This window comes from Salvia hispanica, chromosome 6, assembly GCF_029641045.1.
Source record: "Salvia hispanica isolate PSC_SH4W2 chromosome 6, Shi_PSC_v1, whole genome shotgun sequence".
Classification (NCBI taxonomy): Eukaryota; Viridiplantae; Streptophyta; class Magnoliopsida; order Lamiales; family Lamiaceae; genus Salvia; species Salvia hispanica.
The window spans coordinates 24,981,982-24,994,514 of NC_142697.1; the positions used below are offsets into that span (position 1 = coordinate 24,981,982).

Consider the following 12,533-nt stretch of genomic DNA (forward strand, 5'->3'; position numbering starts at 1 on the left):
AAAGTATATGCCTCGTAACCTAAGTACTCATATTTGTATGCATAATACACCGAACAAACGAGCATAGATAATAGATCCATTGCATAATTACCAATTACTCCCTCTATCGACCAATACAAGGCCAATTTTAATTGGACACAAATTTTAAGAAATGTAATAGAAAGTGAATGAAAAATAGAGTAATAATTTTATATTGAAATGTGAGTGGAATAAAGTTAGTGGAATATGTGGTCCATAGATAAAAGCAGTAAAAAAACAAACAAGACATTTATTGGTGACGAACGAAAATGGCAAAATGAGACACTTATTGGTGGACGGAGGAGGGAGTATATGTTTTATTATAATCTATTATTCCAAAAGTGTCTATTTTTATAAGACGAAAAGAGTATATTTAAAATTAATGAAAATCCTGGTTTGTATAGTCAGTTCATTTATTTCATAAATTTATTTGAACTTAAAACTATAGAGTAATTATAGTTAGGGTTTATAAAATTATTGCTGTTTTGAGAACTTTTCTTTCATAAGAATCTCATGATTTAATGTAAAATTAGATGCATAATATTAGTACTAGACAAAACAAAGAGGGCTGAGGTTAATCTTTGTGAATTGGTTCAGTGGTAGTGTAACAATTCGTGGAGCCAAATTTCTCCGGATTTGAATTTAATGTGACATAATATTTAAATTTATATTTAATTGACTGAAAAAGAGAGAGTTGAGATTAATGAGATAATTAGTCTCGGTTATGAGTAATTCGATTTACTCCCTTCCCGCTATTAAATGTCACATTTTTCTTTTTTTAGTCAATCCATCAATAAATGTCTCATTTCACTTTTGCTATATTTAGTAAGTGGATTCTATGTTACATTAACTCATTCTACTCATATTTTATTATTAAACCAATAATATGAAAGTATGATCTACGTTCCACTAACTTTTTTTATCACTTTACTTTACAAATTTAAAACAATTTCTTAAAATCTGTGCCGATGAGATATATATGGATTTTAATCATGGATGGATGGAGGGATTACTATTTTGAAGCGAATTTGGTTATTTTCACATAGTTTAGGGATCTCTAAAAATAAAATCATATCCCTCACGTTTCTTTTAAAAGTGAGGCCCACTTTATATGTATTTGCATCTTGGTGCCTCCAAAGAAATCAGCTATAGCCAATCCGAAACTGCTAGCTCCACTCGCGCACGATCACTCATTGGCTTTCCTTCCACTAAATTCCGAATTCTACACTGCTAGCTCACCTGGAAGATTTCATAAATGTCTGGAAGAAGTAATCTCATTCTCCATAATACTTTTCATGGCTCCATACTGTAGATCTGATCAACAAAAAAGTGAAGGTAATTAGAAAAGTATGGTCTTGAATTCAACTCATTTCACTTCACTGATGCGTGATTTGATTTGTTTGCTCAATTGTATATAGAGGTGTTGATTTGATTTGTGGACTATGATCTTTTTTGGTGGAGGGTTATAGGGCTGAGATGATTTATGTGGAGTATCATAATTAGGGAATTGTGATTGCAATAATGGCTGATGCAATTATTTCAATTCATGAAGAATAATTCAATTCCCATGATTATTGATGTTGGTAGCTGCTGCTCTTCCATTTTTGTATTAGGTTAACACTAATGTTTGAACAGGGAAATATAGTGTAGGTTAGGAATTTGTCTTGGAGCTTCATTGGATTATTTGTCTCTTGCAGCCTTGGATTGAAGCCAAAATGTAGTTTAAGAAACTGAAAGTTGATAACCTTTTTTAGATAATTATAGTTGGAGGAAATTTGATTCTCTACATAGTTGAAATCAGGCTATCTATTGGATTTATGCATAGACATACAGAATTTAGTGATGATCAGGTTCTGATTGTCACTTCTATCTGCATTGCCTGGATTAAGATGGTAACTTTTGATTGATAGATATGGGTCGTGGCGTTAGCAGTGGTGGAGGGCAGAGCTCGTTGGGTTACTTGTTTGGTAGCGGTGAGGCTCCAAAACCAGCAGCGGAGAAAGCACAAGCTTCACCGAGTGAGAGTAGGGTTGCTAGTAAAGAGCCTTCGCCAAAACCTAATGCCGGTCCTCAGCCAGTAGACGTTAGCAAGCAGATTCCGGCTGGGATTCACAGTAGCACCACAAACAACTATGTTAGAGCAGATGGTCAGAGTACTTGCAATTTTATCACGGTATGTCTCTGGGGAAACAAGATTCTGTGTTTGGTAGATTTTGATGAAGTTACTTGATTTTGGTTTTTTAACATTATGAAGTTACTGATATCTTTTGTTATCTTGATTGGATTATGATATGTTCTCTTACAATCTGATTACTATGTGTGATTCAATTATTGGGATTGGTAATGACACTTCCTTTTTATTAAAGAAATATCAACTAAAATTTAGTTCTCACATGAAGGATGAATTCAAACTGATCCTTTTGATATCTGATATATGAGAGTTGTATGTTTCCTTATATAGTGATTGGTGAGAGCATACTCGTCATCTTTCTTGTATCATTTTGCATTCAATTGTTCGTATTTTGTGTGATTACAACTTCTGTTTTGTCTCAGGATCGACCATCGACTAAAGTTCATGCTGCTCCCGGAGGAGGCTCTTCTTTGGGTTACCTTTTTGGTGGCGGCAGCAGCAACTAAGAAACGACCCCAGCTCTGTGGCTGGGATCACCAAGTGTGTTTAGAGAAATTATTTGTAAAAAGAAGCAGCAATATATTTTGCGCCTTTGCTGCAAGCCTTGTGAGATGATTCTATTAGAGTTCGAGGTTCTGGCTTATTTGTTTGTAAATGTAGCAGCAGAGTATGGTATTGTGTCTCTGCTGCAAGATTTGTCGATTGTTTTGTTACAGACAGATATGAATTCGTTGGTAAATTTGAAGTGTGAATCGAGAGATCTTTGTTGTGTTTGGATGCATAATAAGCATCTCTCATAGTGACTTTTCTGTAAAACAACTATACGATATTCTTCTATTGTACTTTTGTGTGTTCATGACATTTTCATTTGTCATTATTATTCTTAAACAGGTAATATTACTCTTTGCTGCCTGAAAAAAAAAAACTCCCCAAAACCATAACCTATCACAAAAGAAGCTATCAACACATAAAATTACGATTACAAAATCAGAAAGGATACTAAATTTTGTTAAAAAAGAAAAGCTCTTTGCCTTATTTTAAATGGGAAGAACTCTGGTGGTAAGATGCAGCACATGTTGATTTCAGGCTGCACGTGGTGGGGGTGGAGGAGCGGGAATGATTCCCCATCTCCTACGAACATCTTCCAAGTCCTCATCAAAATGGCGCTCATAATACAAACACATCAGATCAGTGCATTTCACGCCTGCCCGGAGAGCCCAAGGGAAGTAATGCTGGTAGAACAAACTCCTCTGACTTGGGCTGAATCGAGCAGTACCCCCTGCAACAGATAGGGCACACATGGGGAGAAGCATCTGTTCAAATTCTATGACCTTCAGCGCTGATTCGCCAATCAAATTGGTAGGTAGGTCAAACAGGGTGTGCCAGAAGTCATGCACTTCACGAGCGCGTGCTGCAACATACGCTATCTCTTCTGTTTCCATGAACCTGACAGGTGGCCTGTCATCAGGAGAGAAATTTCTGGATCCCATAAACTTAGCATATGCAGCACCAAATGTGTTTGGTGGAAGGTCCCATGCATGCCCTACGTTAGCAGAGATGACACGAGGGCGCTCCAGTAGTACAGCCTGTGGAGAAGATCAGGTAAAGCTTATTCATCAACTAAGCTAAAAAGAAGACTTTGTCATAGATGCCCAGTGGTAAGTGTATTTTCATACATCCCATTTGCACGTCATGTCTAATCAAACTTCTAAGCCGAAATCAATAGGAGCAAATCTAATGACATTTGCATTGCATGTAGTATGTTAAACTATGTTTAGATGCCTAAAGATAGAACCTCCTATATGGTGGAATTGAATTTGAGAATGCCAGACATTCTTTCTCAAAGGTGCCAAAATGATCCTCCAACAGAGTCTTGCAACTAAAAGTTTCTACACCATCTCTATCCAGGTAATGCTACTTAACTTGGTGGTAAGGCCATATACGTCCAAATCCATTGCACTCATATATTCATATTTCCAACATTCCATATAATATTGAATAAGATCCAACCATATTTAAAACTGAGATTGCAGAAAAAGCAAGGTATACGTTGTCGCTTTGTCTAAAATATAAGCCAAGTAAGGGCATTCCACCTTATATGAATATCTCTAGATGTGGTGAAAACAGTTTGCCACTTATATCACTTTTAAACAATCTGATCTAAGCACAACGAGCCACATATGTACACTCTGTACGTCAAAGGAAGCCATTTGAGAAACTAAAATCCTCGATAAGCGAAAACAATGTAAAAGTTCTGAGAGTAAATATAACAGCATCAAAAAAATACCAGCAATGTTGTGATGAATTAAAAGCTCACCCTGCCTTCTGGGCTCCTCTTCATTCTCTCAAGAACCCTTTCAAATGCAGGCTTTCCAGTCGTCTCCCCGAGAGCAGCTATCAAATCAGCTCTTCGCGGATCCAACAACGCTCCAACAGCTGATCCAACTGCCACAGCAGCCTGCTGCCATCCCTTCAGTTTAACTCGACCACCTGTCATCATATCCCTGCTACATCAAAAAACTTCATCAAACTCAAGCACAAATGAAATGTCCAAACAACCGCAAAGAGAAACATATGCAATTGCACAAATTGGTTGTTTTTTTCCCTACAGTGAACCAACATTTGTGATTGTACTGGAGAAAACAATCCTGGGTTACCAAAGAAAAAGGATTCGCGCTTTGAGCATGAATGCGATGCACCAATTAATTAGTAAATCGCCACACACAGTGGTAACAAATTACAGCTAATGCAGACTATCCAAACATAATCAGAAAAAAATCGAGCCACATGTGCGATGTCTTTCTGCAACCAGCAACAATCAGCAGAAAAAATAAATTGAATCAAATTGATAGAGTCCCCCTATTCCGTGTATTCAGTAATTTGAACCCTAATCCAGCATAAACCCGAGCTCCTAATTCAATAACAGAAACGGATGAAATTCGAGCCCTAATTTCAATTTGACACTCGAGCCCTAAATTTGACCATTTGAGTAAAACAAGAACAGCTAACCTGAAAGATGAAGAGGGATCAGAGGTTGGCGGTGGGGTTGATGGGTCGTGATCGTCGAGGACTTAAGGCGGCGGAAGTGGCGCCGGCGACAACTGCTGTGAAGTGAAGTGGGGACACTTGTTTTACTTAATTTTCTCTTTCGATCCTTTCTTCTTTAAATACTGTTCTGTTTTTACATTAATTAAGTGCTAATTCTGTAATACAAATAATTTCCTTTAATTAAGTGCATAAATTTTAATTAATTAATTAATTAATCAAGATTGTAGTCTACAATCGTTTTCAACGTTTTAGCTTCGGATGCAACTGCTTTGAAGCTTCTCCTCTCTCTCTCTCTCTCACTCAAAGAGAGAAAAATGGACTTCTCCCCCAAGTCCTGGCGTGCTCGGAAGCCTCCGCCGCCGAAAAATTCCGACCTTTATTCCACGGTGGTGATCCACGACAAAGACGGCGCCGCATCCAAAGAGCCTGAGCCCGGAGCGGACATCTACGCCACGATGTTGTACAAGGACGACGCCGCCGAGGACGAGGAGGAATCGCTGCCTCCTCTATTGAAGCGCCTCCCCAAGGACTTCGGCGGCGGCGGGGACGACATCGACGACTCCGACGACGACGCCTCTATCTCCGGCACGATGATTGTCAAAACCGATCGGAGGAAATCGAGCTTCTCCGGTAGGAATTCCAGTGCCTCATCTTCCTATTCTAAGCCGCGGAGCGTGGCTGCAGCTCCGGTTTGGGAGAGGAGAAGCCCTAGGGGAGGAATTGGGAGCGACGAGGAGGAAGAGGAGGAGGAGGAGAAGGATGGGGATTTCTCGACGTTTGTGGTGAGGAGGAGAGATGAGGACGGGGAGAAGGAGGATGAAGATGAGGGTATGGGGACGATTGTGAGGAAGGGGGGTGGTGGTGGAGGCGGGGGGACGATGCGGAGGGCGGTGGAGAGTATGCAGAAAGTTGGAGATATTGGAGGGATGGGATATGGGAGAGGGAAGAAGAGCAGCGGTGGTGGTGGAGATGGGGTTGGCGGCACGAGGACTCACGGAAGTGGGAAGATTTCATCAAGCTCGATAGCCGAGTGCATTGCCAGAGAGGATCCTTCTACCAAGTATGAGTTGCTCCATGAGCTCGGTAAAGATTCAAATGTTTGAGTTTTGCTTGCTTGGTTCTTCTCTCTGGTTGAATTATGATTATTGAAGTGATTTACTGCTATAGATTTTCCGACCAGGTTGACGCATTATAAAGTTTGTCGCTATTTATTTCATTGCAACAGAGGAAGGAAATAAGCTTTGTGATAAATCTTATTCCAGAATCTTCACTCAAGAAATGTCTGGGAATTGCAATATTTGAATTACTACTTGTTTAGCAGTTACTACCATAGAAGAAATATGAGCCTATATGCCTTACTTTAATTTTCATTGCAACAAATGGTTTAGCTACTTTAAATTGATATTTTATCAGGGAAGGGCTCATATGGGGCAGTCTACAAGGCTCGAGATTTAAGGACCTCAGAATTAGTTGCTGTCAAAGTGATATCATTGTCAGAAGGGGTATGAATGCAATATGTCGTCACTGAGGTCTTACCTTGTTTGTGGAATTTTGCTTTTTAATCATGGAATATTATTGCAGGAGGAGGGTTATGAAGAAATTCGTGGGGAAATTGAGATGTTGCAGCAGTGTAGTCATCCTAATGTTGTTCGTTATCTTGGGAGCTATCAAGGAGAAGAGTTTCTCTGGGTATGAGGAAGAGCATCAGCTTTTACCATTTTTATTATATGCTGTTTGTGGCTGCACTGTTTTTCTTTTGGGTGGGTGCTGAGAGTAGCATCCTTTACATCATGTGCTAGTTGCGCCCAAGGTTTTGATATTGATGATAACCACACATATTTAGTGAATTTACGGATTTGCTGGCAGATAGTAATGGAGTACTGTGGGGGTGGAAGTGTTGCTGACTTAATGAATGTTACCGACGAGGCTCTTGAGGAGTATCAAATAGCATATATTTGTAGAGAAGCTTTGAAGGTACTTGTGATTTGTTGATTGTTGTTTGCTAATAAAAAGTGTATGAAACACTTCATGCTTGTTTATATATCACAAACTTCACTTTCACTTTACTATTATCACTATTTATCCATTTCCAAGTCCATTTGCTGTAAAGAGCTATATTACAAGAAATTGCTTTGTTGGCATCCAAATGGATGCATGGATCTGGCCTCTGATTATTTATTGTCAATCAGGGTCTATCATATCTGCACTCAATTTTCAAGGTGCATAGAGATATAAAAGGTGGTAATATTTTGTTGACTGAGCAAGGAGAAGTCAAGCTGGGTAAGTCTTACCATTATCTCTTCTTGTACTAGTTTTTCGGCTCCTCTTTCCCAACTTTGGGCTAGTTAATGTCGACGGTTGGCTTCATGGATTTCAGTTTGGACTTTGGATGTATAGATTTAGCATTCTATTTCTTGAACCAGTGAGATAATGATATTTACAGGTGACTTTGGAGTGGCTGCACAGTTGACAAGAACTATGTCCAAGCGCAATACGGTATATGCACCTATTTGCATTTGTCTTCCTAATCAGAATTGGTTTAATTATCTCCCTCATAGTTGTTTCTCCTTCTTTTCTTTAAAGAATAGATATTGATAGGTAAATTCCAACATATTAAATGAGCCATCTTGAAATTTGATGATGGTTAAGCAGAAAGATTTTTTAGCATTTTGTTTGATCCACTGGTCAGATTAATTAATCATCTGATGAATGACTATTTTCAAAGAATGTTGATCCAGTCGGGCATGTGACACATGCCACAAATAGTAAGACCCATTACTACTAGTTGATCATCTGAAGAATGTCTTTTACCTAGCAATGCTGCATAGATTCTTGGACCTTATGTGAGACCATCACTAAAGTGTGCTTGCCATTTTAAGATATTGAGACTTTTTGCAATAATGAAATGCTAGGAATGTAGTACTCCGTATATGATACTGGGTGGCCCATGTTAGTGAAGGGAGCCTTTTTAAGTTAGTTGTGTTCTTGGAGAAAAGCTAAATCCACTCTTGATTTATGTATAAGGATTTACCCTGTGGGAGATCTATCTGAGACAAAACTATAATATATAAAAGCACTTCCTGCATTTGATATGTCATTTTATGCTGTCTAACCAGAAAATAATCTGTAAAAGAATTTTATTTATCCCCTTTTCAAGATTTTTTTCATCTCAAGTTTTTGTTACTTAGTTCATCGGTACGCCACATTGGATGGCCCCTGAAGTTATTCAAGAAAGCCGTTACGATGGAAAGGTATATTCTCTGGTTTCGTGCTCATAAAAGTTTGTTGATGAGAAGTCTTAGACCGGTCATTATTTACTAGTAATTTAATATCATGTCATTTTTTTCCCAGGTCGATGTGTGGGCTCTTGGAGTGTCTGCAATTGAAATGGCCGAGGCATGTTTCATTAATTTTTTCTCTTGTTCCTGTCAGTGACAATTGCAAATCCTACAGATTGTGTTGTTTCACGATATTATTGCTAACTTCATGGATGCTTAAATTTGGTTTCCAGGGACTTCCTCCAAGAGCAGCTGTTCATCCTATGAGAGTAAGTTCACAGACTTCAATAAATGGTTATGCTAAACTGACCAGTACAATTCAGTCCGAGACCTTTCATTGAGAAAATATCTAAGGGAATAAGTGCGTCATTAGCTAAATTTAGGGGCTAATACAGTTATAGTTATTCTTGAGAAACTTGCTTGTAAACCACCATTGTTTACCCATCTACCCATATCCCTTCATATTTGTGGGACCTCATGATTGTGTAGGATCCAGATTGATACTGCAAGTGCTCTAAGGTTATTGCCAGTGGTGCATTTATTCGGCACCTACATGTACCAATATACTTAGCATAAAATGTGAAGACAAGATTTAGTTAGAACATTCTCTTTTGTGATTCTTGAATCCTTCATAACGCATCTGTGCTCAAGCTATTGTAGTCGTTTTGTGGATGTTATTATGTGCTGGTACCTACAAACAAGACATTACTTTTATACTTGGTTCCTTTTTATAGCAATATATTACTTTTGGATGCTTACCTAATCCAACGTTGTGGTAGGTATTGTTTATGATTTCAATTGAACCTGCCCCAATGCTTGAAGATAAAGAGAAGTGGTGTGTCTTCTATTCTCTTTACTTTCAGCAACTGTTGAGGACTTTCGTCATTAAGTGTTGATGGTCCATCGTTTATTTAGAACTATGCTGGTAGTTACATCATGGTCATATTTTTTTGGAATTTTGAGACTTGAGTATCCCAATATAGTAAATACATGGACTGCATTTTTTTGCTTGCAGTCTGTAATGTTTGATTATTCATTGTTGCAGGTCGCTTGTATTTCATGACTTTGTTGCAAAGTGCCTGACGAAGGAGCCACGACTCCGACCCACAGCAGCTGAAATGCTGAAGGTATGGTGTCGCTTACTTACTCTCAGTGCTAACTGAATCCAATGCATAATCTTTATGAGTTCAGATGTTTCACGTTGACTCTTAGATGTTTCTGGTGTGTCTTAATTCTCTTGGGGAAAGTTTTCTATGGCGCTTGATATGGAATCCACTTTGAACAATTGGATCTAGTGAATTGAACCTCTCTTTCATTTTTCAAAGAAAGCTGTCACGTGTTTTGATACGCTGATGGATGTTTATTCTCTTATAATTACTGTTATATTTTGCGCAACCCTGATAGTAACGTTATTCAAATGTTGCCTTTCGAAATGTACACATTCCATACTCGGATTGAAGTTATTGTAATTTATTTGTATCCATAATACATGGTTTACTTAATCTGTATCATGCTTTATTCTCGTTTAATTCATAGGTATGCAAAATTATCTCTTCTACTTCAATTCTTACATCATTTTCTCTTTTCCTTTTGATCACATGAAGCACAAATTCATTGAAAAATGTAGAAGTGGAGCATCAGCAATGGTCCCAAAGATTGAGCAGGCAAAGCAAGTTAGGGCATCAATGGCATTGCAAACACAAGAAGTACCTTCAGATAGGACACTGTCGAGAGAAGGGGTATTTATAGTATTCCCTTTTGGATTATTTGTGTCGGCAGGACAACTGTCAATTCACAATACTTTCTCTTTTACAAAACGTAGAAGTGGAAAGTTACTCATTTTCTATAATCACAATATCTATTCCGTCTATTTCAGCCGGCAGGAGATTCAAGTGAACCAATACTAAATACTGTTCCATCAAAACGTCCGGATGGGCAGCAAGCTTCTGCACCTGGCATAAATGATACAGTAAAAAAAGCTGTAGAAGGTAAAATCCCTTGTTGATATCAATAAAAAATCTGATAGCTCTCTTTTAGAGCATTTTTCTAACATTTTTTGTAACTCGTCACCAAGTATTGCATAAATAGCAGAAGAAAGGGATGACAATCTTAGACATGAATGATCACTTTCAAATAAAATAATATTATACCATAGTCTTGATCGCATTTGAATAGAAAAGGCAACATAATTTGAAAATTGTGGAAATTTTTGATGAAATTACTGAGTGATAGTATTAAATAACCTCTAATATGGATTTGGCTGTTTCAACTAGCTCCTGAACCTGGTGAAGTCAGCTAGCATTTGCAAATATATCTATGATAGTTTTTAATTGTAAAATCAGCTCACCGTTGCATGTTCAACTTGTATTATTAGCAACTTTGGGCGCTACTTTACTGGAGAACTTTTTTTAGCAAAATCATAAACCCGTTGATTTTAAATTTTCTTATCAGGTGATTTTGGAACTGTAATAATCCATGATAGAGCTGATACTGGAAAAACTGCTACTGTGCCGCCATCTACACGAGCAGAAGATTCCGGTCCTGCTACGGGACATGTTGGAAAACCCCCAGTCAGTGGACCTGGTGATAAAACTAAAGACTCTCGGTAACTTAATTTCTTATATTTCTAATACAGACATAGAACTGATGCTTGTTAGTGGAGGGCGTTGTCATTTTTACTTTTGCCTTCTGATATGGAATCACTGTTAACACTTCACGTGATTCTTTAAATATTTTCGTGTAAGGAGGAAAGACCTCTTTATGTTTGCTTATATGGAGGATGGGTTGATATTTCTCCTTTAAACAAAGTCATCATGAAACGGCCTTACACTCACTTACACTGTTGTACAGACGAGTGAAATATTTAAAAATGGAAGAAAAGAAAGAATACCTCACCTCACTCCCTTCAGTATCAGTATCATGAACTCTTCCTTATCCCGATTTTCTTGTGTTTTGCCTACTTTAGGCAGAACTTTCTCACTTAGATGTTCTCTAGCAGTCATCTCTATCACTAAGGTTTCCAATACACACCGACTCATGCATCATAACTTGCCAGGATTGGGACTCCTCCCATCACTGGAATCCCGACAACGGAGCAAAATACTGAAGTAAATAGCATATCACAAGTAGCTGTTGGCAGTAGCTTGAGCGATCCTTTAGCTGCTAGTGAAACTGTCAGTAGAAAAGCATTAGACAAGGTAGTTTGATCTTCCAAGTTCAACTTCCACATTTAAATAACCTACGGTTGTTTAATTTTTGCTTATTTGGTCATCTTTTTGAGCAGCTTTGGTCCATATACACTGCTGGTAATACAGTACCGATCCCATTCTTAAGGGCAACCGACATATCCCCAATTGCACTCTTATCCGACAACGTGCTTGGGGGATGGCCTGGGGATAGCAGCGAAAGCATAGCTGTGGAGGCAATGCATGAGCTCTTTTCTGGTGACACCCAGCCTAAGAAGGGTAGAAGCAGACAAAATGAGGTCCTCTTTGTCCTAGTCTTGATGAAATCATTCCTATTTCCAGTAATTTCTTCGACATTCGGGTAATATAGCTAGCTCCTCAACTTGTTACAGGTGCCCCTGCCCCCAGGCGTGTATCAGAGATTGAATTCCAGTCCGACTCTGATGAATCTTGCTCAGGCATTATCATACCACAAAATGTATGTATTTCAGTTAATCCCTGGTCTCATTGTCGACAGATTCAGCCTTCTCGCCTTCTTAGATTCGTTGTGATGTTTCGTTGCAGGTGCTATGAGGAGATGCCGCTTCAAGAAATGCAGGCAGTGCAGGAACAACAGACCATTCAAAACCTTTCTGATACCCTTCGGACTATTCTACGATTGTAGTGTTTCTAATCTTTTTTGAAATAGAATCTTGATTGTGTGCTGTTGCAAATAGTTTTTCAAGGTTTACTGACTGAATTCAATGCACACCATTTGAAATGATTGTAATTCTGAAACAGTAATTTTTTTTTGCCAATTTTGTAATTGTAGAACCTTCCATAAAATGAATGTGAAAGTAAACATCAAACTGAGTGCAACTGTAACATAAACTA

The 12,533-nt window shown here is 38.4% G+C and overlaps 3 protein-coding genes across 6 annotated transcripts; 2 read left to right on the forward strand and 1 right to left on the reverse strand.

Annotated features, from left to right (window-relative positions):
• Nucleotides 1–1,196: 1,196 nt before the first annotated feature.
• Nucleotides 1,197–3,010, forward strand: LOC125207268 (protein SPIRAL1-like 1). 3 transcript variants are annotated; one of them, XM_048106536.2, is made up of 3 exons: nucleotides 1,197–1,353; nucleotides 1,929–2,191; nucleotides 2,572–3,010. In XM_048106536.2, exons 1-3 carry the CDS (start codon nucleotides 1,314–1,316, stop codon nucleotides 2,653–2,655), a joined length of 387 nt encoding a protein of 128 aa, XP_047962493.1. In that variant the 5' UTR covers nucleotides 1,197–1,313; the 3' UTR covers nucleotides 2,656–3,010. The 3 variants fall into 3 exon arrangements, with proteins under 3 accessions (XP_047962493.1, XP_047962494.1, XP_047962495.1); XM_048106537.2 differs by having other exon boundaries at nucleotides 1,232–1,365; XM_048106538.2 differs by lacking the exon at nucleotides 1,197–1,353 and adding an exon at nucleotides 1,480–1,597.
• Nucleotides 3,011–3,092: 82 nt separating this feature from the next.
• LOC125207267 (coenzyme Q biosynthesis Coq4 family protein / ubiquinone biosynthesis Coq4 family protein) lies at nucleotides 3,093–5,315 on the reverse strand. 2 transcript variants are annotated; one of them, XM_048106534.2, is made up of 3 exons: nucleotides 5,159–5,315; nucleotides 4,467–4,653; nucleotides 3,093–3,735 (listed from the first exon to the last, which is right to left on the reverse strand). In XM_048106534.2, exons 2-3 carry the CDS (start codon nucleotides 4,647–4,649, stop codon nucleotides 3,232–3,234), a joined length of 687 nt encoding a protein of 228 aa, XP_047962491.1. In that variant the 5' UTR covers nucleotides 4,650–4,653; nucleotides 5,159–5,315; the 3' UTR covers nucleotides 3,093–3,231. The 2 variants fall into 2 exon arrangements, with proteins under 2 accessions (XP_047962491.1, XP_047962492.1); XM_048106535.2 differs by having other exon boundaries at nucleotides 4,467–4,656; nucleotides 5,159–5,308.
• Nucleotides 5,316–5,458: 143 nt separating this feature from the next.
• On the forward strand, nucleotides 5,459–12,457 carry SIK1 (Protein kinase superfamily protein). Its single transcript, XM_048106532.2, has 18 exons — nucleotides 5,459–6,280; nucleotides 6,611–6,699; nucleotides 6,779–6,886; nucleotides 7,064–7,171; nucleotides 7,387–7,477; nucleotides 7,641–7,693; nucleotides 8,386–8,448; nucleotides 8,549–8,593; nucleotides 8,709–8,744; nucleotides 9,255–9,310; nucleotides 9,521–9,602; nucleotides 10,080–10,214; nucleotides 10,352–10,463; nucleotides 10,927–11,080; nucleotides 11,531–11,672; nucleotides 11,759–11,959; nucleotides 12,053–12,138; nucleotides 12,225–12,457. The coding sequence occupies exons 1-18, from the start codon at nucleotides 5,512–5,514 to the stop codon at nucleotides 12,322–12,324; spliced, it is 2,430 nt and encodes an 809-aa protein (XP_047962489.1). The 5' UTR covers nucleotides 5,459–5,511; the 3' UTR covers nucleotides 12,325–12,457.
• Nucleotides 12,458–12,533: the final 76 nt, after the last annotated feature.

Coding starts and splice junctions, on each gene's coding strand:
- LOC125207268 (XM_048106536.2), top strand. CDS start 1,314: ATGGCTCCATACTGTAGATCTGATCAACAAAAAAGTGAAG. Junction 1,354..1,928: donor TGATCAACAAAAAAGTGAAG/GTAATTAGAAAA, acceptor TTTGATTGATAG/ATATGGGTCGTGGCGTTAGC. Junction 2,192..2,571: donor GTACTTGCAATTTTATCACG/GTATGTCTCTGG, acceptor GTTTTGTCTCAG/GATCGACCATCGACTAAAGT.
- LOC125207267 (XM_048106534.2), bottom strand. CDS start 4,649: ATGATGACAGGTGGTCGAGTTAAACTGAAGGGATGGCAGCAGGCTGCT. Junction 3,736..4,466: donor AGAGGAGCCCAGAAGGCAGG/GTGAGCTTTTAA, acceptor TCTTCTCCACAG/GCTGTACTACTGGAGCGCCC.
- SIK1 (XM_048106532.2), top strand. CDS start 5,512: ATGGACTTCTCCCCCAAGTCCTGGCGTGCTCGGAAGCCTCCGCCGCCG. Junction 6,700..6,778: donor TGATATCATTGTCAGAAGGG/GTATGAATGCAA, acceptor ATATTATTGCAG/GAGGAGGGTTATGAAGAAAT. Junction 8,745..9,254: donor CAGCTGTTCATCCTATGAGA/GTAAGTTCACAG, acceptor ACGTTGTGGTAG/GTATTGTTTATGATTTCAAT.